At 42.8% G+C, this 21,907-nt stretch overlaps 3 protein-coding genes across 4 annotated transcripts in view; 1 reads left to right on the forward strand and 2 right to left on the reverse strand.

The window, feature by feature from the left end:
* The window catches only part of LOC115130378 (tyrosine-protein kinase yes), a 35,511-nt gene extending 31,180 nt beyond the window's left edge, over positions 1–4,331 (forward strand). Inside the window, exon 12 of the mRNA XM_029661466.2 lies at positions 1,924–4,331. Within this exon, the coding sequence (XP_029517326.1) occupies positions 1,924–2,132 (209 nt within the window). The 3' untranslated portion in view covers positions 2,133–4,331. The remainder of the gene's footprint in view (positions 1–1,923) is intronic.
* Positions 4,332–8,663: 4,332 nt separating this feature from the next.
* Positions 8,664–11,814, reverse strand: tyms (thymidylate synthetase). Its single transcript, XM_029661470.2, has 7 exons — positions 11,482–11,814; positions 11,210–11,283; positions 9,972–10,146; positions 9,769–9,870; positions 9,455–9,630; positions 9,256–9,327; positions 8,664–8,953 (listed from the first exon to the last, which is right to left on the reverse strand). The coding sequence occupies exons 1-7, from the start codon at positions 11,702–11,704 to the stop codon at positions 8,816–8,818; spliced, it is 960 nt and encodes a 319-aa protein (XP_029517330.1). The 5' UTR covers positions 11,705–11,814; the 3' UTR covers positions 8,664–8,815.
* A 216-nt stretch (positions 11,815–12,030) lies between these two features.
* LOC115130379 (clusterin-like protein 1) lies at positions 12,031–20,797 on the reverse strand. Of its 2 annotated transcripts, none has more exons than XM_029661468.1 (9): positions 20,742–20,797; positions 19,617–19,749; positions 17,753–17,901; positions 15,423–15,593; positions 14,835–15,291; positions 14,055–14,189; positions 12,722–12,936; positions 12,410–12,580; positions 12,031–12,244 (listed from the first exon to the last, which is right to left on the reverse strand). In XM_029661468.1, exons 2-9 carry the CDS (start codon positions 19,717–19,719, stop codon positions 12,221–12,223), a joined length of 1,425 nt encoding a protein of 474 aa, XP_029517328.1. In that variant the 5' UTR covers positions 19,720–19,749; positions 20,742–20,797; the 3' UTR covers positions 12,031–12,220. The 2 variants fall into 2 exon arrangements, with proteins under 2 accessions (XP_029517328.1, XP_029517327.1); XM_029661467.1 differs by lacking the exon at positions 20,742–20,797 and adding an exon at positions 20,552–20,730.
* Positions 20,798–21,907: the final 1,110 nt, after the last annotated feature.

The following is a 21,907-nucleotide window of genomic DNA, read 5'->3' on the forward strand; positions in this document are numbered from 1 at the left end:
CATCCTGGTCCGTGACTGGGCTGGGTTTCTTCTTGTAGTCCGTGATTGACTGTAGACCCTGCCACATGCCTCTTGTGTCTGAGCCGTTGAATTGAGATTCTACTTTGTCTCTGTACTGACGCTTAGCTTGTTTAATAGCCTTGCGGAGGGAATAGCTGCACTGTTTGTATTCGGTCATGTTGCCAGACACCTTGCCCTGATTAAAAGCAGTGGTTTGCGCTTTCAGTTTCACGCGAATGCTGCCATCAATCCACGGTTTCTGGTTAGGGAATGTTTTTATCGTTGCTATGGGAACGACATCTTCAACGCACGTTCTAATGAACTCGCACACCGAATCAGCGTATTCGTCAATATTTTTATCTGACGCAATACGAAACATGTCCCAGTCCACGTGATGGAAGCAGTCTTGGAGTGTGGAGTCAGCTTGGTCGGACCAGCGTTGGACAGACCTCAGCGTGGGAGCCTCTTGTTTAAGTTTCTGCCTGTAGGCAGGGATCAACAAAATGGAGTCGTGGTCAGCTTTTCCGAAAGGGGGCGGCAGGGCCTTATATGCGTCATGGAAGTTAGAGTAACAATGATCCAAGGTTTTACCACCCCTGGTTGCGCAATCGATATGCTGATAAAATTTAGGGAGTCTTGTTTTCAGATTAGTTTGTTAAAATCCCCAGCTACAATGAATGCAGCCTCCGGATAAATGGTTTCCAGTTTGCAAAGAGTTAAATAAAGTTCGTTCAGAGCCATCGATGTGTCTGCTTGGGGGATATATACGGCTGTGATTATAATCGAAGAGAATTCTCTTGGAAGATAATGCGGTCTACATTTGATTGTGAGGAATTCTAAATCAGGTGAACAGAAGGATTTGAGTTCCTGTATGTTTCCTTCATCACACCATGTCTCGTTAGTCATGAGGCATACGCCCCGCCACTCTTCTTACCAGAAAGATGTTTGTTTCTGTCGGCGCGATGCGTGGAGAAACCCGTTGGCTGCACCGCCCCAGATAGCGTCTTTCCAGTGAGCCATGTTTCCGTGAAGCAGAGAACGTTGCAGTCTCTGATGTCCCTCTGGAATGCTACCCTTGCTCGGATTTCATCAACCTTGTTGTCAAGAGACTGGACATTGGCAAGAAGAATGCTGGGGAGTGGTGCGCGATGTGCCCTTGTCCTGAGTCTGACCAGAAGACCGCTACGTTTCCCTCTTTTTCGGAGTCGTTTCCTTAGGTCGCTGCATGCGATCCATTCCGTTGTCCTGTTTGTAAGGCAGAACACAGGATCCGCGTCGCGGAAAACATATTCTTGGTCGTACTGATGGTGAGTTGACGCTGATCTTATATTCAGTAGTTTTTCTCGACTGTATGTAATGAAACCTAAGATGACCTGGGGTACTAATGTAAGAAATAACACGTAAAATAACAAAAAACTGCATAGTTTCCTAGGAACGCGAAGCGAGGCGGCCATCTCTGTCGGCGCCGGAAGTGTACTTTTTTTGTCTCTACGGGGTAAACACTGACTGAGGTTAGAGGGAACCATCTGGTAGGGTGAGATCTGGAGATTGAACACCACTCTTGTTTATAACCATCTGTCCCAGACTGATCGGGCTCAGGGGAGAGCGAGAGAGGCTGACTGGTGCTGTGAAACGCTGACACACACACTAACCTTCAGACCCCTTTTTTATTTATGCTTTTCGGGGGGGGGTGTAATAGTCGAATGGAGCTATTGGGTGATTTCACAATGCACTACCATCTCGTGACTGTGACAATGGAAATAGATCACAGACCTTGTTTTGTTGTGGATAATCTTGATTTTTATTGTGACTTAACTCACATGGTTTACTGCACTGTTAATGGAATGGGCACTAAACAGACTGACCCCTCCCCCTCCTTCTGTGTCTCTCTTTCTCTCGCTGTCTTATTCTCTCTCCACCCAGGCATGGTGAACAGGGAGGTCCTGGAGCAGGTGGAGCGGGGGTACCGTATGCCCTGCCCCCAGGGCTGCCCAGAGTCCCTCCACGAGATGATGAAGCTGTGCTGGAAGAAGGACCCTGACGAGAGGCCCACCTTCGAGTACATCCAGTCCTTCCTGGAAGACTACTTCACAGCCACGGAGCCACAATACCAGCCTGGGGATAACCTATAGTCAGGCCTGGCCGCAGCGCAGCCCTGGACCACTTCACCGTGCAATGTATCTCCACCCAGGAGGAGCAGACTTGGATACAGACGCATGGAGACGTAATTCTATGAATAATGTGCTTCAGAAAAGCCAACTGGAAGCTTGGTTATCAAGTTGCACAAACCACTGCTATCGCTGATGATCTTTTTTTTTTTTTACATCTTTTTTAAATTGTATTTTTATGTTCTGTTTATTTTTAATTTCAGGTACTACATATAGTCTTAGTTTGTATGACTTTACTATTTTATTTTGTATCCTTTATTTTGTCCTCAATGATAATGTTCATTTTCAAAGTGACCAATCATTCAACTGTGTAGTTGTTTTAACAAATTTGTTGAACCATGAAAATGGCACGAGAAAGCCCATCAGGTAGAGGCTCTCCGAATGAGAACTCTTTGAAATGGAGGACAAGAGAGAAGGATGTACTGTACGGCTGCGTTTAGAAATAGGCAGCCCAATTCTGCTCATTTTTCCACTAATTGGTCTTTTGACCAATCGTATCAGATCTTTTAAAATATTTTTCAGAGCTGATCTGATTGGGTAAAAGATCAATTAGTGAAATTAAGATCAGAGTTGGGCTGCCTGTGTAAACTCGAAGGCAAGTACTGTGGGAATATTTCAAATGAGAATTCAGTTCTGTGTTCAACTGGAAAATGCTTTTCTTTCTACATGTTTTTCTGAATGATCGACTTGAGTGGCGAGGATCAGGGACAGTTGCGTGGGTCCGTCTTGTCTGCTCATTTTCTATTTTATTTCTATTAGTTGATTTTATTCTATATAAACCAAGAATTATTCATATCATGGAAATGGTTCTAGGTTCATGTGAAGCCCTCGAGTCCTTCATTAACATACAGGACATTTCTACAACACTAAGTCCATCCTGTTATGTGTCCAAGACAAACTGTTGCCATGCCAAGTAATATTACCTCTTTAAAGATCACTACAGCGTATGACTAAACCTTGTTTCCCTTGTACTCTGATCTGGAGACAGTTTAGCATTTTCCCTACAAATTCTTTAGGTGAGGATTACAGGAGAGGAAGCTGATCCTAGATCTCTATCTAAGGGAAACTTTACCCCGGAGCAATGTATCACTGTGAGATAGGAGAATATTCAGCTCTCACCTGGCAATGCCGACAGCCCTGTAGATCACTAAGCTTACATGCCAACGCAGATTGTCTCTGCACATGTCATAGCACTACGCAACAGGAGGCAATATTGAATGGAGCTAGTATAGACTAATGTACATCTAAGACCAGAATTAGAATTTATGGATGCAACCACCTGATTTGGCAGTTACGGGCCAGCAATAACTTGTACACAATTATGTTAAAAAAGGACTTGGCCTTTTCTTTCACTTACATGGTTAAGTCATTTACTAGACTCATCACATGTTCTATTTTCAGACCTGAAGATGCTCGAAAAGGAAACCATTTCACCTTTATGGGAACATCTTGCCAAAGCACCTGAACACTGTTTTATTTTGACTACATGTGATTTTATAGTGTGAACGGATTTCATTCAGTCAACAGTTTCAGCCTAGATACAAAGAGGGTACGTTTTTATTCAGACATTTTTGTTTTTAAAGGTAGACTCAGCGAAATGACGTTGCCACGAGCAGCACCGCAGATATTGCGATGAGCGAGATGCAAGCCTTTGCTCCCTCAGTCACATACAGTGCTTGCGCAAGGTCCCTTCACGCTGTAAGAGCGTGGTAGGTACGGGACCAAAACAGTGGGGGAGTTTAGCCTCGCGCTTCAAAGCTCTTAGTAGTTGCGGAATTTGACCCACTATGCTGTTTATTTTGTGCACCTACATCATATCGCCGAGTCTTCCTTTAATACATTAGTCAGAACCAGTGAACGCGTAGTCATATTTTAAGACCGCAAAATGGAGGAAGGTCATTTTAATGCGTCATGTCGCATCCACAGGGGTCATTTGACTCTTTTCTTTAAACTCATCAGTTAAGTGTTACATTTGATTATGCATACTTACACAGATGGGCAGAACATAGATTGGTCAACTGGGGTTTTAAAGAAGGGCTTTGTACAAAATCCTGATTTTATAAAAAGGACAGCAAAGACGTTGGGGTAAAGATAAATAATTATGGTTTAGATACTAATCTGTGGAATTTGTACAGTTGGAAAATAAAACATTTCTGATTCTAATTTGTATGTTATTCTGTATTGAATTCGTGAGATTCATTAGTTTAATACGGACAACAGGCACAACATTTTATGAATCTCAAGCTGTCAGTCAGAATGATTCATATTCTTGGCATGAATTGATTTTTGTCAGTTACATTGCAGCCACTATGCATGAAGTCATGTGACAATCACATTATTGCTAGGTGCAGAGGCATTTCAACCAGTCGCAGTGGGCGGGACTCCCTGTTGAAATTGCGATAGTACAGAAGGGGCTACTTCTCTGTTAGCTTTTTTAATTTGAATTCTACAAATATCAAATTGACAGTCAGTGATGTCAGATTTCAAACGTATTTTGAGCATCAATGTAATGACTGATTTATTACAGAAGTTGCAGACAAAAGTTAATAATTGCTGCTGCGCTTGCTTTACGTAAAATGTTATACATAAGGTACCACCAGTAGTTCTAACTATTACACAATGCAATAATACATTTGCTTCTTTCATCACCAACCTGGACTACTCTGTCGCCTATGTTGTCATCGAAACTGATCAAGGAATGCGAGGATATGGGTTGACTTTTACTTGTGGGCAGCGGCACAGAAATTGGTCAGATTCTTGATCCACAAACTACACAATTTAAATGCATTTGGAGTATTATAATTGGTTGGCTTTCTGTAACCAACAAATGCATGTTATCCACAGCGTCATCTTGTGGTAATATGTGTCAAGACAATACAGGCTGGCTTTGTATTAATAGGCACAACTAGAACAAATGCAAGCTGACCATATTATTTCACAGATTTATGCAGATTGTATGCTAGTTGTCCCAATGTCAACCTACCTGCTAGTCTGAGGATAATACTATCTACTGTTTTCAAATGGATCACTAACTTTCACTTTTGTCCCTTCAAACTGCGGTGGTGTGTGCTGTGGAAACCCTGTCAACCCTAGTTGTGGGGAAATCTAGAGGAGATTGAGTTATTTCTGTGGATTTTACCTTCTCACCGGCAGTGGGCAGATGTGATGGGTGAGCAGGCCTACACACAGCCACTCCACTAGGCAAGTCGGTTAAGAACAAATTATTATTTACAATGATGAGTTAACGGCATTGTTCAGGGGCAGAACGACAGATGTGTACCTTGTCAGCTTGGGGATTTGATCTAGCAACCTTTCAGTTACTGGCGCAACGCTCTCTCCGCTAGGCTACCTGCCGCCCTTCACTGAAAGGTGTGTGTGTGCAGCACTTTCCCCCATTTTGTGCCGGATTGGACCAGAGAAATGATTAATTCAGTTTGCCACAGCGGCGGTCCTGAATGCAGTGTTAAATGTTTTACATGTCAGTAATTTAGCAGACACTGTTATCCAGAGCGACTTAGTTAGTGCATTCCTCTTAAAATGGTTAGGTGGGACAACCACATATCACAGGCATAGAAAATACATTTTTCCTCAATAGCGTAGCTATCGGTAGAATCAGAGCTGCACAAACATCCAACTAATATGTAGTGTCGGAAGCTTGATGTTGTCATTGCGTGCTAGGAATATGGAACCATATTCTAAACTTTTGACTACTTTAATACACGAAGTATTCACTTTTTCCAAAATTTGGTTGTGTAATTTAAAATACATTAAATTGAGATTGTGCATGACTGGCCTACACACCTCATAATGTCATACTGGAATTATGTTTTTAGAAATGTTTACAAATGAATAATTGAAAAGCTGAAATGTATTGAGTCAATAAGTATTCAAAGCCTTTGTTATGGCAAGCCTAAATAAGTTCAGGAGAAAAACATGTGTTTAACAAGTCACATAAATTGCATGGACTCACTCTATTGAATGATTACCTCATCTCTGTACTCCACACATGATCTGTGAGGTCCCTCAGTCAAGCAGGGGATTTCAAACAGAATCACCCACAAAGACCAGGGAGGTTTTCCAATGCCTTGCAAAGAAGGGCACCTATTGGTAAATGGGTTAATTGAATATCATTGATATAATATAACATTGAATATCCCTTTGAGTATGGTGAAGTTAATAATTACACTTGGGATAGTGTATCAATACACCCAGTCACTACAACGATATAGACATCCTTCCTAACTCAGTTGTCGGAGAGGAAGGAAAGTGCTCACGGATTTCACCACGAGGCCGAGGGCTTATAAGTAAACATTATACGGTAAAGTTGTATTCTGTGCATGTGGTAACCTGTTGTATTCGGCACGTGACAAATAAGATTCGATTTGACTTTAAAACAGAGTTTAATGGTTGTGATATGAAAAGACTGAGGATGGATCAACACCATTGTAGTTCCTCAAGTCTCATAGCAAAGGGTTTGAATACTTATGTAAATAAGGTATTTCTGTTTTCGTTTTTTAATATATTTGCAAACATAAAAATAAAAAATAAGCTGTTTTTGAAGAAGGCCCGGGGGGGAAGACCTTGAACCTTCTCCAACATAGTTGAGTAGGAAGTGAGGAAACAGGATGTGAGGAATCACAGAAAGACACATTCAGAAAGAGCCCAGGCCTCAGATCCTTCTCACTTCCCCTTATCACCTTGGAGATGGCAGCATGTCCCAGGATGTTGTCGGAGGAGGTGGGCTCTTTGATCCACATGGGTTTGTACTCAGCCAGCCTGGTCCCCCAGGTCACCTACGTCCAACCTCTGGTTGGCATCAATCGTCTTAAACAGAGAAGACAATTGGCTGCAGGATGAATTGGTCCAATCAACTGCATTATGACGTTTACTGCATCCAATGGTATAACAGATTCAATTTACCTGTGTGTTGTTGGGTCCAATCATCTGCCGTATGATCAGCCCCCACCATCACTTTGAACTTGGTCCATCCATCAGTTAGTGCAAGACTGTGGGGTCTGACCTAGAGAATGACATTCGCCAGTGAAGTCTCATACGGCAGATGATTGGACCCAACAACACACTGGTAAATCTAATCTGTTACGCCATTGGATGCAGTAAACCTCATAATGCAATGCACAACTATAGGAACATACAGAGAGAGAGACACAGACTGACATAGATACAGTGCCTTCAGAAAGTATTCACACCTCTTGACTTATTCCACATTTTGTTGTTACAGCCTGAATTCAAAATGGATTAAATCGATTTCTCTCTCTCACCCATCTACACACAATACCCCATAATGACAAAGTGAAAACATGTTTTTAGATTTTTTTGCAAAGGTTTTGAAAATGAAATATTTAATTTACATAAGTATTCACAACCCCGAGTCAGTACATGTTAGAATAACCTTTGGCAGTGATTACATCTGTAAGTCTAAGCTTTGCACACCTAGATTGTACAATTTTTGAACATAATTCAAGCTCTGTCAAGTTGGTTGTTGCTAGACAGCCATTTTCAAGTCTTGCCATAGATTTTGTAACTAGGGCACTCAGTAACATTCAATATCGTCTTGGTAAGCAACTTCAGAGTATATTTGGCCTTGTGTTCTAGGTTATTGTCCTGCTGAAAGGTGAATTTGTCTCCCAGTCTGTTGGAAAGCAGACCAGGTTTTCCTCTAGGATTTTTCCTGTTTTTATGACATTTATTTGTATCCTAAAAAACTACCTAGTCCTTGCAGATGACAAAGCATACCCATAACATGTAGCCACCACCATGCTTGAAAATATGAAGAGTGGTACTTAGTGATGTGTTGTATTTGCCCCAAACATAATGCTTTGTATTCAGGACAAAGTGAATTTATTTGCCAAATGTTTTGCAGTTTTACTTTAGTCCCTTACTGCAAACAGGATGCATAATTTGGAATATTTGTATTATGTAGAGGCTTCCTTTCACTGTCACTTAGGGTAATATTCCAGCCACAATGACAAAACATTCAATATAACCATGACCCCCATAATTACTTTAAATCCATGTAATTATAACTAATATTTGACCTGGGGTCAGGAGCTGAAATTAAATCTGTTCCAGTCTTTCTCAGGATGAGCACTTTAAGTTATGCGACTCATAACACCCACTACATGCCTCCCAAGGTATGTTTTAATCATAATGATCACAATGACCAACATTTCTGTTGGTCATTGTTCCATCAGGATCCAGGCTACTCCAGTGAGATGTTGGGACTCATCAGTGCAGAGACACTGATACCCTTCAGAAATGTGGAAGCAGCTCCTGAACCCGTGAGGAATGTGGAGTAGGGTGAAGTTGCCCCTAGAAGTGGATCTTGGGTCCGTTATTCATTTCCCCCACGATTTGTTAAGGTTATGACTGGGGGAGTGTAAGCTGATCCTAGATCTGTACTCTAATGTTCTGTCTCAATAAATTGTTTAATATTAGAACATGTTTCCAATGCTCTGTGCCAACTAACAAGTCAACTAAATGTATAAATTCTTTATTTACAAAAATCACATGACAAACAAAATACACAATTAAATCTAAAAATAAAAAAAGGCAACAGGTAGACTGTACCGGAATATTTAAATCAGTTAAAAGGACAACCACCCATATATTAGTTCATTGAAGCCCATTTAAACTGCCATCTGCATTTTGATGGTGGGGTGGGGATTGTAGTCAACAATCTCAAAGTCTTCTGCACGGAAGTCATCTATTTTCTCAACCGTCCGGAGGAGCTTCAGCTTGGGGAAGGGCCGAATCTCTCTCTGGAGCTGTAAGGGAAGGGTCATCACGTTTAGGCTGCGGCCAGACATTGCGTCCAACTATAGATCGAGACAATGGTTCTTAAAAATGGGAGTCATCCGTTGACGGACAACATCAAAATGGACAATATTATTACATTGTAGAAAATAGTAAAAAATAAAGAAGAACCCTTGAATGAGTAGGTGTGGCCAAACTTAACTGGTATTGTATGCATACACATCTCATTGGCTGTAGCATTACACACCCGTCACTGCAGTGTATATCTCAATGTCAAAGTTGCCCGTGTTGCTGTATCGGGTCATGAACCTACCTGCACTTTGAGGGGTTCGACGTGGTTGCTGTAGATGTGAGCATCTCCCAGAGTGTGCACAAAGTCCCCAGGCTAAAATGGGAAACGAGGCAAGAAATCTCTTAAATTTACTACACCTCTTATTAAAATATCCTCTTTTCTTTTAGTCAAAGGAAGGGAGGTGTTGAGAGTAGGATATTTAAACCAGTGTCTGCCCCACCTTGAGTCCTGTGATGTGAGCGATCATGTAGGTGAGGAGGGCGTAGCTGGCGATGTTGAAGGGCACTCCCAAGCCCATGTCCCCCGAGCGCTGGTACAGCTGACACGACAGCTCCCCGTCAATGACATAGAACTGGCACAGGGCATGGCAGGGGGGCAGCGCCATGTGGGGCAGGTCTGAGAACAGCACAGGAGTGGGTGTGAGCGATACAAACCAACACTGACTGTTAAGTGTGGAATACACATTGAAATCATTACTGCAAATGTAATATCTAGACCTGTGCAAAATCAGAATGGAATATTTTAGTCAAATACCCTTGGGGTTCCATGCACACATTATGATTCTCCTGTCTTCTGGATTAGTCTTGATAGTGTCAATAACCATCTGTAGTTGGTCCACACCTTGTCCTGTGTAATCTATAAAGTGAGGTATTAGGCAAGAGAATTAAGCACTACAGTTCAAATTGGTTGGATTGAAACACAACATAATCCTACAACACCATGTCAGGGTGATGGACCTTTGTGCATGTCGCTGTATTCTGCACCATAGTGCCTCCACTGGAAACCGTACACGGGTCCCAGGTCCCCCTCCTCCCGGTCTGTAAACCCCATTTTGTCCAGGAACTGTCTCGATCCATTTGCATCCCAGATCTTCACCCCTTTCTCTGCGAGCTCCTTGGCATTTGTTGAGCCCTACAGCAAACACACAGAACAAGATCAGTCAACGTCTCTGCCCGATGTATTGGTATGGCGCGCCATCTAGTGGAAACATTCAATTCAATGCATTATAACAGTGACCACATTTACGCGCATACAGTATTCCGGATAGCAGCTCATATCACGCTTAAGATCTTACTCAGGAATATCTGTTTACATGCACATGTGATATCCCTGTATCTGTGAATGAACAGAATATTCCTCATTTAACTTCATATGGGTCAAATGGAACAGAAAACTGAAGTGTGGATGGACACTGGCTGTAGGCCTATAACCTTTCACATGTAGGGAAATATCATATTTACTCTTGCAGAATAATGGATACAACAAATAATCATTTGCTCAGCAACAGGATTCTCCCGGTTCCTAAACGAAATAAACAACTTCACCGGTGTTAACTAGATTAATGCATTCATTCTATAGATGCATGACATTGTTTTGGTGAGGACTAGTCTTATAAGGGAACAAGTTATGACAGAATAGAAGCTGCATGTATTCAACTATAGTTGACAAACAAATGGCCTAACAAATGTAGTTAATTATTGGGGTTGAAAATAAGGTCCCCTATGGAATATCAGATAAATAAATTGCATTATTAATGGTGGATCTAACTGCACAGGTAGCCTACTTTTTTGAAGTGATTTGTTTGACAATCAGATGGAAACGTCACCAGACTGCCAACAGTCTATGGTGTTGTGCGATGACGTTTGAATCATGGGTGTTCGCAGTCTAGGGTGTTGTGTGACGATGGCACGATTTATGCAACCGGAGCCTGCGCAGACCGCGTAAAACAGTAAACCGAATAAGATGTTTACATGAGTTTCCCCGTTTAAAAAGCACCATGTCCTAGGCATTTTATCCTGGTTTTACATAACCCGGGAAAGCTTGTATTCCGGTCATTGTTAAGGGGATATGATGTTAATATTAGCCAACTCAAAAAAACAGAATACTTGAGTATTCCGAATAATTTCTGGATATTGGTGTGCATGTAAACGTGGTCACTGGTGCATTATTTCGGGGGACATGGCTTCCTTCTTACTTTGATAAACCACAGTAGTTCTTCGAGAATTCCTTTCCAGAAAACCCTTTTCGTCGTCAGCAAAGGAAACTGATCTGGAATGATAAACGAAAAAAAAAAGCTAGTCATTTGAACAGAGGTCCCATGCAAAGCCAGTTAATTAAGAAGGCAACGTTCAACTTAGGTTGTGTGTGCAATTCCCGCCATGGCGGGAAAATTACATGTTTTAATCGTGCATTAACCGTCTACGCACAACTTCCCACACATACTTAACATTAGTTAAATCGACTTACCCCGGAGACTGTATCTCGTTTGTGAACCGAAAACAGAGATGACCCCCGTTCCTGTTCGGTCTCCCTTTCGATGTCCATGTTGCAAAATGTATTCACATTGGTTCAGATACCCGCGTTCATCACAGAAGAGAGAGAACGAACTTTGTCCCACCTGACTATCTGCCTTCTTAGGCTCTTCGTTATTACAAGGTTCCGCTGTGTGTATGTCAGAAGTAGCAGGCATTTTGTTGGTTAGTTTAACAACAACAAAAAAATACTGACACAATTCATGCAGTGGAAGCACTGGTTGATTTCTTCTACTCCTGTGTTAAATTTAACATTTCCCGGTTTATTTTGGTTTTCCCTCGAAGACACACCTACATAGAATATATTCGTCCAATCAAGTAAAAGACGAGGGCAAGCGTGATTCTTGGTTTTACAACTGGACCAATGGGAGATTGGGGAAAAACGCGCAAAAGGTAATCCCCGCCTCTCTTTATGCCGCGAATATAGAGACGAGTGATCAGAAACCAGTGATGTATGAACATAAATAAATAAAAAATAACCATGGAAATGTTCACAATCACAGTTTAATCATCAGTAAAATGTAAAAGTTGATCAAACACATGTTGCTTACATTTTTTTATTCCATCACTTACTGTATAGAGTATAGCTCGTAGCTCGACCAAATGTTGCATACAACCTTAAACATAATGCTCCATTCCAAGGAACTGGTAGACACACAATGGTAAATTGAGGCTTATGAATAGCACAGCTTGCATATCTGTGAAAGGATCAGAAACAATGCAGGATACAACCCATTACTTTTGTCATGTATAACTAGCTTGGGCCTATAGCATACTGTATGAGACATTTAAATGATAAGGAATTGTCTGGGTACTGTGATCATGGCATGTACGTTTTGCCTAGCTGCAGACTTTATACTTACCTTTGACTGTTTGTAGTGGGCCAGGGCCTCTTGGGCCACATACTGAATGAAGGCAGAGTCCTGCACCTCTAGCTCTGCTGGGACGGAGAGGGTTAACGAAGGAGAGTTCAGGATGTTCAACACCACTCTGGTGTCACCTTTAAACCCGTTATCCCTCACCTGTAGAACCACCTGTAAACATATTACAACACAGTAATCGTGAGAATAATATATTTTATTTTTTTCTAAAGGGCTGAAATCATCATCAACAACATCATCATCATCATCAGAGGTACAAAAGGACAACCATTTACGTGTGTACTGTGAACTTACCGCGCTCACACCGAAGATGTACTGAGGACCCAGGGTGCCATTGGTGAGCTGCGTCACCCAGCCATATTTGGCCTCCATGGCGTTGAGCCAGGTGCGTGTGTCATCCGTGTGTTTCTGGACCACCTGCAGCATCTCCTCATACTGCAGACGAGACGTGTTGAGCACCATGTAGGTCTCCTCCAGCGCAGAGTGGAGTTCCCTAACACTGGGACACGCTGGGGGAACATGATACAAGATAAGGGGAGATTGGGGAGAAATTTAGACATTTCTTACATTCAGCATCAACTCTGTCAAGGGAAATATAGTATTCTTTATGACGAAGATGTCTACATGTATGTCAGGATGTTGTGTCTCCCTGGAAATAATCAGAATGTATGTAAACATTACCGCTGGACAGGGTAAGTTAAGCCGCCTACACATTTCTGTACTAAATGTAATATTACCACTACCTTTTAAAAACATGTCTATCTTTCTTTCCCAAACACAATTCAACACAATCGCGTTTTTGTCTGTTAATCATTTTAAGCAGCTATTAAGACAGGTTGAACTTTTCTTTTAAACACTTTTAACATAGGCCAGGCCCTGTTGTTATCTCATATCCCAGCGATAATGCCTTGCGTTACAACTGAGAAGAAAACACTTCAATTTGCTCAAACTTGCCATTGGCTCAATTTACCCCAAGGCAAACATTTTGACTATATTAGCCCACACAGTTACAAGGAAGCAATTTCATGCTAGGTTTAGGTACCTCATATTTAAGTTGATAGAGACCACAACTGATCTAGAGAACAACCTTTAAATGATCTACTTTGGTTTAGATACAAGCATCATGAAACCTCTAACACAATATATTAATTAGACTTGGTGAAAAATCAGTTTTTGGACCTAACTTGCTACAACCTTTTCCATGTGGTTTCTTCTTTCACAAATTCCACGAATTGACAACCTCTTCCTAAATATTTGGTGAAATGAGACATTTTGTATATGGTTTCCTAGAAACAAGGGTAGTTCAATTTACCCATTTTTACCCATTCCCCCCTGTAAATGTACCCATTCCCCCCTATAACACTGTGCTTGCTTAACAGTATAGCTTCCTCACCTGTCCCTGTCTTAGCTAATTACACTAGAAAAGCTAGTGATTTGCAAATTGAGACCATCTCTGTTACACAACGGCATGGTCAAACACTTAAGTTAACAGTCTAGAATCTAGACCATAGAACACCATTTCATGGGAATCCCCAAGCGGCGCAATGTGTGATTTGAACCATGTGTTCCAATAGGACAGGAAACCTTTTAAATCAATGAGAGTTCAATGATGATCATCAATATTTACCTTTCACCAAAGTGTCCTGACAGGACTCGCACAGTCTCTGCAGCTGCCAGCACTCTGCTACCTGCCTGCGGAGCTGTCTACAGAGATACATGTCTGGGAATGGAACTGGGACCCAGCTCCAGCTAGGGAAGGACTCTGTGTTTTTGGAAAAGGGCACAGCACACAGGAAAACATTATCGGAGCTGTATCAAATTAGAGAGACACCACAATGTGATAACTATAGCACAGAGTTTCTAAACCCAGAGGCCCAACATTGAAAATATTTTGGGAACACTTTGCGAAGCAGACTCGACAGACCAATCAGGGGTTTGGGGTTTGGGAAGTCAACGGGAGAAAGTATTGGTTGTTATTATTGGTTGTGATTTTTTCTCTAAATCTAAAGGCACAAACTAGATTTGAGTCAATGTCTTACGTAGCTGAACATGTTATTACTCCAACCTCATGAAAGGGATGGAGGGGTGCCTCTGATTTGACGGCCTGCACATGAGCAGTTTGGTGCGAGAATGACAGTTAGACACGATGACGTGTTTATGCGCATGAGTTTAGCTAGCCAACATTGCCATGGCATCGCCTACAAGCGCAATCTGGGATTTATATTGGAGGAGCAGTTTCTAGGCATCTTCATACTATACAATCTTTGACTATAGTACTTAGATCTTGAAATCTCAACATTATATAATGGTATATGATAAATAGATACTGTATTTCCTGACAAATCTGATAACGATCCAATTTGCCAGTAGTCTGAATGTGTATCGAATGGCTATTATCATTGGATACCTCTCTGCTGCCAAGACTCCTCATCTACAGCCTCCTGCATCTCGTCCAAGACATCTGTCATTGCATCGCTGAAGTCTTCCACTACCGCCCGGCCAAAGTCATATACTTCCTCCAGCACATCATCTAGGCCCATGCTGCCAAGGCGGCCCATGCCCATGAAGAAGCCCCCACTAGGGGACTCCTGTGTGGGGGAGAGGGGCTCGGGCTTCAGCTTAGTGGTGAAGGCCACCCAGAAGCCATGGCCAAACTCTTGGTGCATGTTGTTGACCAGCTCTGTGCTCCGGTTGTGCAGGGAGCTCATTTTCCCTTGCATCTGACTGAAGGAGGCATTCAGCCGCACCAGCTCCAGATCTGGATCGTCCGAGTTCTGGGTCTGGGTCAGGTTATCTTGGTTCTGATTGACAACCTGGTCTGGAGTTTCCAGTTGAGAGGATAACTTCCTGAAGAACTCCTCCACCTGTGAGCAGAAGAGAACCAAATACCTAAATGGAGCTGAATTTGTACCAATCTTGGGCCTACTTGATAAGACATGGGTCGATGCAGCCGTGGATGTGTAAGGGGCCTTGAAGGCAGAGATAAAGGCCTTACTTTGAAAGAGAAGGAGGAGAAGCCTCTCCGGCAGGTGGAGGTGTAAAATGTCTTGCACGTGTCTTCCAGGCAGGGTCGACACTCCATAAATGATGTCCTTAGCGAATCATGGCACTGCTCCTCCGCCTTCTGAAGCTTTAGCTCCGCCTCTGTGGACAGTTGCACTGCCCCCTTCATTAAAATAAAGAGTAAAGTGTAGTTGCCCTTATATGCAGATCTTGGGTGCATTTCCCCCCCACTAATGGTTAAGGTTAGGCTTGGGAGAGGAGAAGCTAATCCTAGATCTGTATCTAGAGGACTTCACTATGGAATAGACCATATTGGGAACTAAAATGCAGCCAAAATTGTAAATTCAATAGCAAACTGGGGTGTTCTTTAGAGGTATTAACAGGCAAGATCAACTGGACTGACTTAATGGAACCCCATTTCAATGATCATAACTATGAAAAAGTACTGTGCTGCATTTTAATATAACCATGCCTAATGGTCCTTGTAACCTCTCCATTTCTTCCTGGTTACCTCTGTACTAATCTCTGTCAGTGTGTAGGGTGAATGTGTGGTCAATGAGGAGAGAAAGAGGAGGATGTGGTTCTGAGGCCCCTTCAGCTCAGCGGTCCTCCTAGGCCCTGGCTCACAGTACCCTCCCTTCTGAACGAATGCAGAACACAGACATAAATCTACAGTCAGCCCATTAATCCTGACTGGGCTGTACTCTACGCCCTCCTTAGGTCCACATCCACAACTCACTGTCTGCTTTGTATGAGCTTTTTTTACGAGGCAGGAACTATGCGATTGGGTGTCTGTGTGTGGGGAAGTCAGAGCGTTGGTGTCAGTGTACGGCATGTAGAAGATGGTGAGCCTGTTTGCATCCCAAATGGTACCCTAAACCCTATGCAATTACATAGGGAATAGGGTGCCATTTGGGACACACCCTGTTAGATTCAGGATGATTAATGCTTTTTTGGACTCCAATCTCTCACCGTGGATTAATTTCTTACAGTGGGGTTTATTTTATTGATGATATAATCAGATATGACGTTATTTATTCATTTGGAGGACATTCTTATCCTCGGGGAAGAGCATAACTTACATATTTGTACATGTGCTTAATAGAGTTACATTAACGCACATTGTCTCGTGCCTTAAATGCTGTGGTGTGTTCAACCAAGTGCTATCTTTCACTGCCTAAATCATATGCAGATAATAATCTGTGATTTGTTGTTATCATGGTACCTTATACATTGCCTTCGGAAAGTATTCAGACCCCTTGACTTTTTCCACATGTTGTAAAGTTAGAGCCTTATTCTAAAATTGATTTTTTTTTTAAATTCCCTTCATCAATCTACACACAATACCCCATAATGACAATGCAAAAACAGTTAAAAAATAAATAATTGTACTCTACGCCCTCCTTAAGTCCACATCCACAAGTGTCTGCTTTGTGGTCTCTGTATGACCCTTTTTTTATGAGGCAGAAAATGTGTGATGGGTTTCTGTGTATGGGGAAGTCAGATCTGCAGCATTTAAGGTCCCCAAGAACACAGTGGCCTCCATCATTCTTAAATGGAAGAAGTTTGGAACTTGATTGGAGTCCACCTGTCGAAAATTCATTTGATTGGACATTGGAAAGGCACACACCTGTCTATATAAGGTCCCACAGTTGACAGTGTATGTCAGAGCCAAAACCAAGCCATGAGGTAGAGGAAATTGTCCTTAGAACTCCGAGACAGGATTGTGTCGAGGCACAGATCTGGGGAAGGGTACCAAAACTACAGCGGGATCTGTAGTAACTGCGATGCAGTACCTTTTAGACCACTGTGCCACTCGGGAGGCCCTGAAATATCACATTTACATAAGTATTCAGACCCTTTACTCAGTACTTTGTTGAAGAACCTTTGGCAGCGATAACAGCCTCAAGTCTTCTTGGGTATAACGATGAGTTTCACCCATTCTCTCTGTACTTTTCTCCATTCATCTTTGTTTCCTCTGACCCATTGGTGCGGCTGGCCTCCGGGTTAAGCGTGTGCGTGGTGTCAAGGAGCAGTGCGGCTTGACGGGGTTGTGTTTCGAGGGACGCACGGCTCTCGACCTTCGCCTCTCCCGAGTCCGTACGGGAGTTGCAGCGATGGGATAAGACTGTAAACTACCGATTGGATATGACAGAAGTTCTACAAACCTGTTTTTACTTTGTCATTTCGGGGGTATTGTGTGCGGATTGATGAAGGGGAAAAAACCAATTTGATCCAGGGCTATGAATACTTTCCGAATGCACTGTATATGTTACTGTATGATGATTTTATGTGCACGGCTTTGTCTGTGAAATGGCTTACCTTCCTCTTGTCGCTACTTTCTTTGAGGGTCTTCATGAGGAGTTCATGCTTCTCTTGGTTCTTCTCCATCACCTCCTTCATCCGCTTCACCCCAAACAAGGCTCTCTTCATCTCCTCGTCAACATAACGCTCACCATCCCTCGACAGCCCTGGACCCAGAACCAACAGAAAAAACATCTGGATATAGGCCAGACGGATTACCGGGACATGTGCTCAGAGCATGCGCGGACCAACTGGAAAGTGTCTTCACGGACATTTTCAACCTCTCCCTGACCGAGTCTCTTATACCTACATGTTTCAAGCAGACCACCATAATCCTTGTGCCCAAGGAAGCGAAGGTAACCTGCCTAAACGACTACAGCCCCGTAACACTCACGTAGGTAGCCATGAAGTGCTTTGAAAGGCTGGTCATGGCTCACACCAACACCATCATCCCAGAAACCCTAGACCCACTCCAATTTGCATAACGCCCCAACAGATCCACAGACGACGCAATCTCAATCGCACTCCACACGGCCTCTTTCCCACCTGGACAAAAACTTCCTGACAGGCCGCCCCCAGGTGGTAAGGGTAGACCACAACACATCTGCCACGCTGATCCTCAACACACAGGCCCCTCAGAGGTGCGTGCTTAGTCCCCTCCTGTACTCCCTGTTCACCCACGACTGCGGCAAGCACGACTCCAACACCATCATTAAGTTTGCTGACGACACAATGGTGGTAGGCCTGATCACCGACAACGATGAGACAGCCTATAGGGAGGAGGTCAGAGACCTGGTAGTGTGGTGCCAGGACAACAACCTCTCCCTCAACGTGAGCAACACAAAGGAGATGATCGTGGACTACAGGAAAAGGAGGGCCGAACAAGCCCCCATTCACATCGACAGGGCTGTAGTGGAACGGGTCGAGAAATACAAGTTCCTTGGTATTCACATCACCAACAAACTATCATGATCCAAACACGAAGAAAGTTGTAAAGAGGGCACGACAACTCCTATTCCCCCTTAGCAGACTGAAAAGATTTGGCATGGGTCCCCAGATCCTTAAAAAGTTCTACAGCTGTACCATCGAGAGCATACTGACCGGTTGCATCACCAATTGGTATTGCAACTGCTCGGCATCTGACCGTAAGGCGCTTCAGAGGGTAGTGCGTACAGCCCAGTACATCACTAAGGCCAAGATACCTAACATCCAGGACCTATATACTAGGCGGTGACAGAGGAAGGCCCAAACTCCAGTCACCCAAGTCATAGACTGTTCTCCCTGCTACCTCACGGCAAGCGGTACCAGAGCGCCAAGTCTAGGTCCAAAAGGCTCCTTAACAGCTTCTACCCCCAAGCCATAAGACTGCTGAACAATTGATCAAATGGCCACCCAAACTATTTACATTGACACCCCCTTTGTTTTTACACTGCTGCTACTCACTGTTTATTATCTATGCATAGTCACTTTACCCCTACCTACATGCACAAATTACCTCGACTAACCTGTACCCCCTGTATATAGCCTCGTTATTGGTATTTTATTGTGTTAATATTTACTTTCGTTTATTTGATTGAATACTCTGTTTCTTGAACTGCATTGTTGGTTAAGTGCTTGTAAGTAAGCATTTCAAGGTCTACACCTGTTGGACTCGGCATGTGACAAATACTATTTGATTTGATTTTGCTTGCCATTATGTGACACCGATAGTCCTGGTAAAGTATGGCCCTTGCAATGCCAGGGTTGTGGGTTCAAGGAATATGAAAATGTTTGCATGCACTACTGTCAGTCCATTTGGATAAAAGGCTTTGCTGAACGTCACATGTTAGATAAAGGTGAATAAAGTTGCATGTGGTAGAGTGCATTTCAAAAGAGGTCTCACCCTGGAGAACATCCTCACTCAGTTCTGTGGGAGAGGGGTCGGGGCCACAGTGCAGGACCCCAAGAGATGAAATGTAGAGGGTGAGAATCAGCAGTGCTCTCATCTTCACTGGCGTACTCTCACAGGTGCAGCTCTGAAACACAACCAATTGGTTAAATATTAGGACTTGACGTCAGAGCGATACAGAAAAACGTGCTCTCTTGACTGGCATGTCACAATGGGGCCGCCGGATGATCGTGGCTCTGCCGGCTGTGGACTTTGAATTGGGCTTTAGAGAGATGACTTCTTCTCACGGAACCTTCCTGGAAGTCATTGATTCATCGACAGTTCTGGATCTTGCCTGATCTTCACAGACAAGGGGATTTGAATAGACACCTGACATGACGTAGGGATCCCGTTGTCTGCCACAAGGGGGTGCAAATATCTTAAGTATTCAAAGGATTGGTGAAAAGATGCCAATGATTTCGAAGACATAAAGGGCAACGGATGTGTACAATCAGTAGCTCGATAGACTATTTATGCTTATTGTTCTAATGTTAGAGATGGGTTATACTTAAAAGACATATGTTCAACTTCACAAAATAAATCATCTGTCTCTCTCCACTGAAATGCAAATTAAGTAACTGAATAGTGGCTGGAAAACCACATGGTAAACTGAATAGCAACCAGGGTTGGGGTCAATTCTGTTTCCCTTCCAATCAATTCAGGAAGTACACTGAAATTCCAATTATCTTCTATGCTTTTCAACAAGGAACATTTGGTTTACTTTCTGAATTGGCTGGAATTCAAATGGAATTGACTCCAACCCTGATAGCCACTCAATACTACATACAAGATTTTTCCTCCTACTGACAATAATCTCTATTTCAGTATGAGCAAAATATCATCCATAGAAAAGACTGCAACAGCAAAACACATCACAAAACACACCATACCTTTCTCATACCAGAATATCAGTCATCAGTTATTGCCAATACGAACAGATATCCTGCATACCAGCATCCATAGTAGCCTACATACATGCCTAATTACTTACTCAATACATACCAGAAACCAATCAGAAAGCAAAGCTACAACACGTGATGGGAACATGCTATAGGATGAATGGCACAAACGTACGTTTACCTTGAGAGATGAGAGAAAACAGAAGCAGCAGACTTGGTAGCGCCGTGCGGTCGAGCGTGATGTGTTCGCATTAACCCAAGGATTTGTTCTATTTATATGACTGTAGACAGCAGTCATCTTAGATCCAATTAGCCTATTTGCAAAATCGACCATTAAGCCTGCCATCATCCACACCTCACCTGTACAGCTGACTAGAGATTACCGTTTCAGTGCATACATAACAAAACAAAAACAAAAAAACAATCTGCTTATCTTTTCCATAGGACTTCAGAGCCTTTTCTCCACAGGCTACGTGTCTCAGTGAAACTGTTTCCACGAATCGCCCATATTCACATTGCAGAGAGAGAAGGCCGACCCATGGCGCGACCCATGGCGCACCGAAGTTTGAGTGTTGGCTCTACTCTGAATCTAACTTGTTTGCCATGGCCATCACACATACACAACCCAGGGCCTCACTGTGGCTCCATGCCAGAAAGACCCAAACTCTAAACCGAACCCCATGGCACGAAGACCTCCTTTCCTTGGACCCGTAATATCCACCATGCATGCAAAACCGCTTTCGCTTTTGCACGATTGAAAAATTACTGTGCTCTCTCTCTGTGTGTGTGTGTGTGTGTGTGTGTGTGTGTGTGTGTGTGTGTGTGTGTGTGTGTGTGTGTGTGTGTGTGTGTGTGTGTGTGTGTGTGTGTGTGTGTGTGTGTGTGTGTGTGTGTTTCTGTGTGAATTGGTCTGTGGGAATGTTGTTTCCTTTTCACTTTCTGACCATTTTTACGTCATCCTGATGATATTAATATCGAGCTCTGGTCCAGGGCCTTGGTGCACGTTCCTTGCCTGACTTAATGTAGAAATGTGATTTACGCCCTGGACCAGAACTAGTCAATATCTAAACTGTATGGTAGCAGGTTGGTAAATGTGGAACACATTTGTATTGACATATTCCACATTTTGTTGTGTTAAAGCCTGAATTTAAAATGAATTAAATTCACCCATATACACACAAAACTCCATAATGACAAAGTGAAAACATGTTTTAGTAATTTTTGACAAATTTATTGTAAATTAAATACAGAAGTATCTCATTGACATAAGTATTCACACCCCTGAGTCAATACATGTTAGAATCACCTTTGGCAGCAATCACAGCTGTGAGTCTTGCTGGGTAAGTA

The sequence above is a fragment of the Oncorhynchus nerka genome, linkage group LG6 (assembly GCF_034236695.1).
Source record: "Oncorhynchus nerka isolate Pitt River linkage group LG6, Oner_Uvic_2.0, whole genome shotgun sequence".
Classification (NCBI taxonomy): domain Eukaryota; kingdom Metazoa; phylum Chordata; class Actinopteri; order Salmoniformes; family Salmonidae; genus Oncorhynchus; species Oncorhynchus nerka.

What these genes read in the sequence shown, in the direction of transcription:
- LOC115130379 (XM_029661467.1), bottom strand. An exon ending in TCTCCTCCTTCTCTTTCAAA is followed by an intron (nt 15,292 to 15,422) that starts GTAAGGCCTTTA and finishes TTCTGCTCACAG; the next exon opens with GTGGAGGAGTTCTTCAGGAA. An exon ending in ACATCTTCGGTGTGAGCGCG is followed by an intron (nt 12,581 to 12,721) that starts GTAAGTTCACAG and finishes ATATGTTTACAG; the next exon opens with GTGGTTCTACAGGTGAGGGA.
- tyms (XM_029661470.2), bottom strand. Translation starts at nt 11,704, where the DNA reads ATGCCTGCTACTTCTGACATACACACAGCGGAACCTTGTAATAACGAA. An exon ending in AACGAGATACAGTCTCCGGG is followed by an intron (nt 11,284 to 11,481) that starts GTAAGTCGATTT and finishes TTATCATTCCAG; the next exon opens with ATCAGTTTCCTTTGCTGACG. An exon ending in TCGAACCCCTCAAAGTGCAG is followed by an intron (nt 8,954 to 9,255) that starts GTAGGTTCATGA and finishes CTTCCCTTACAG; the next exon opens with CTCCAGAGAGAGATTCGGCC.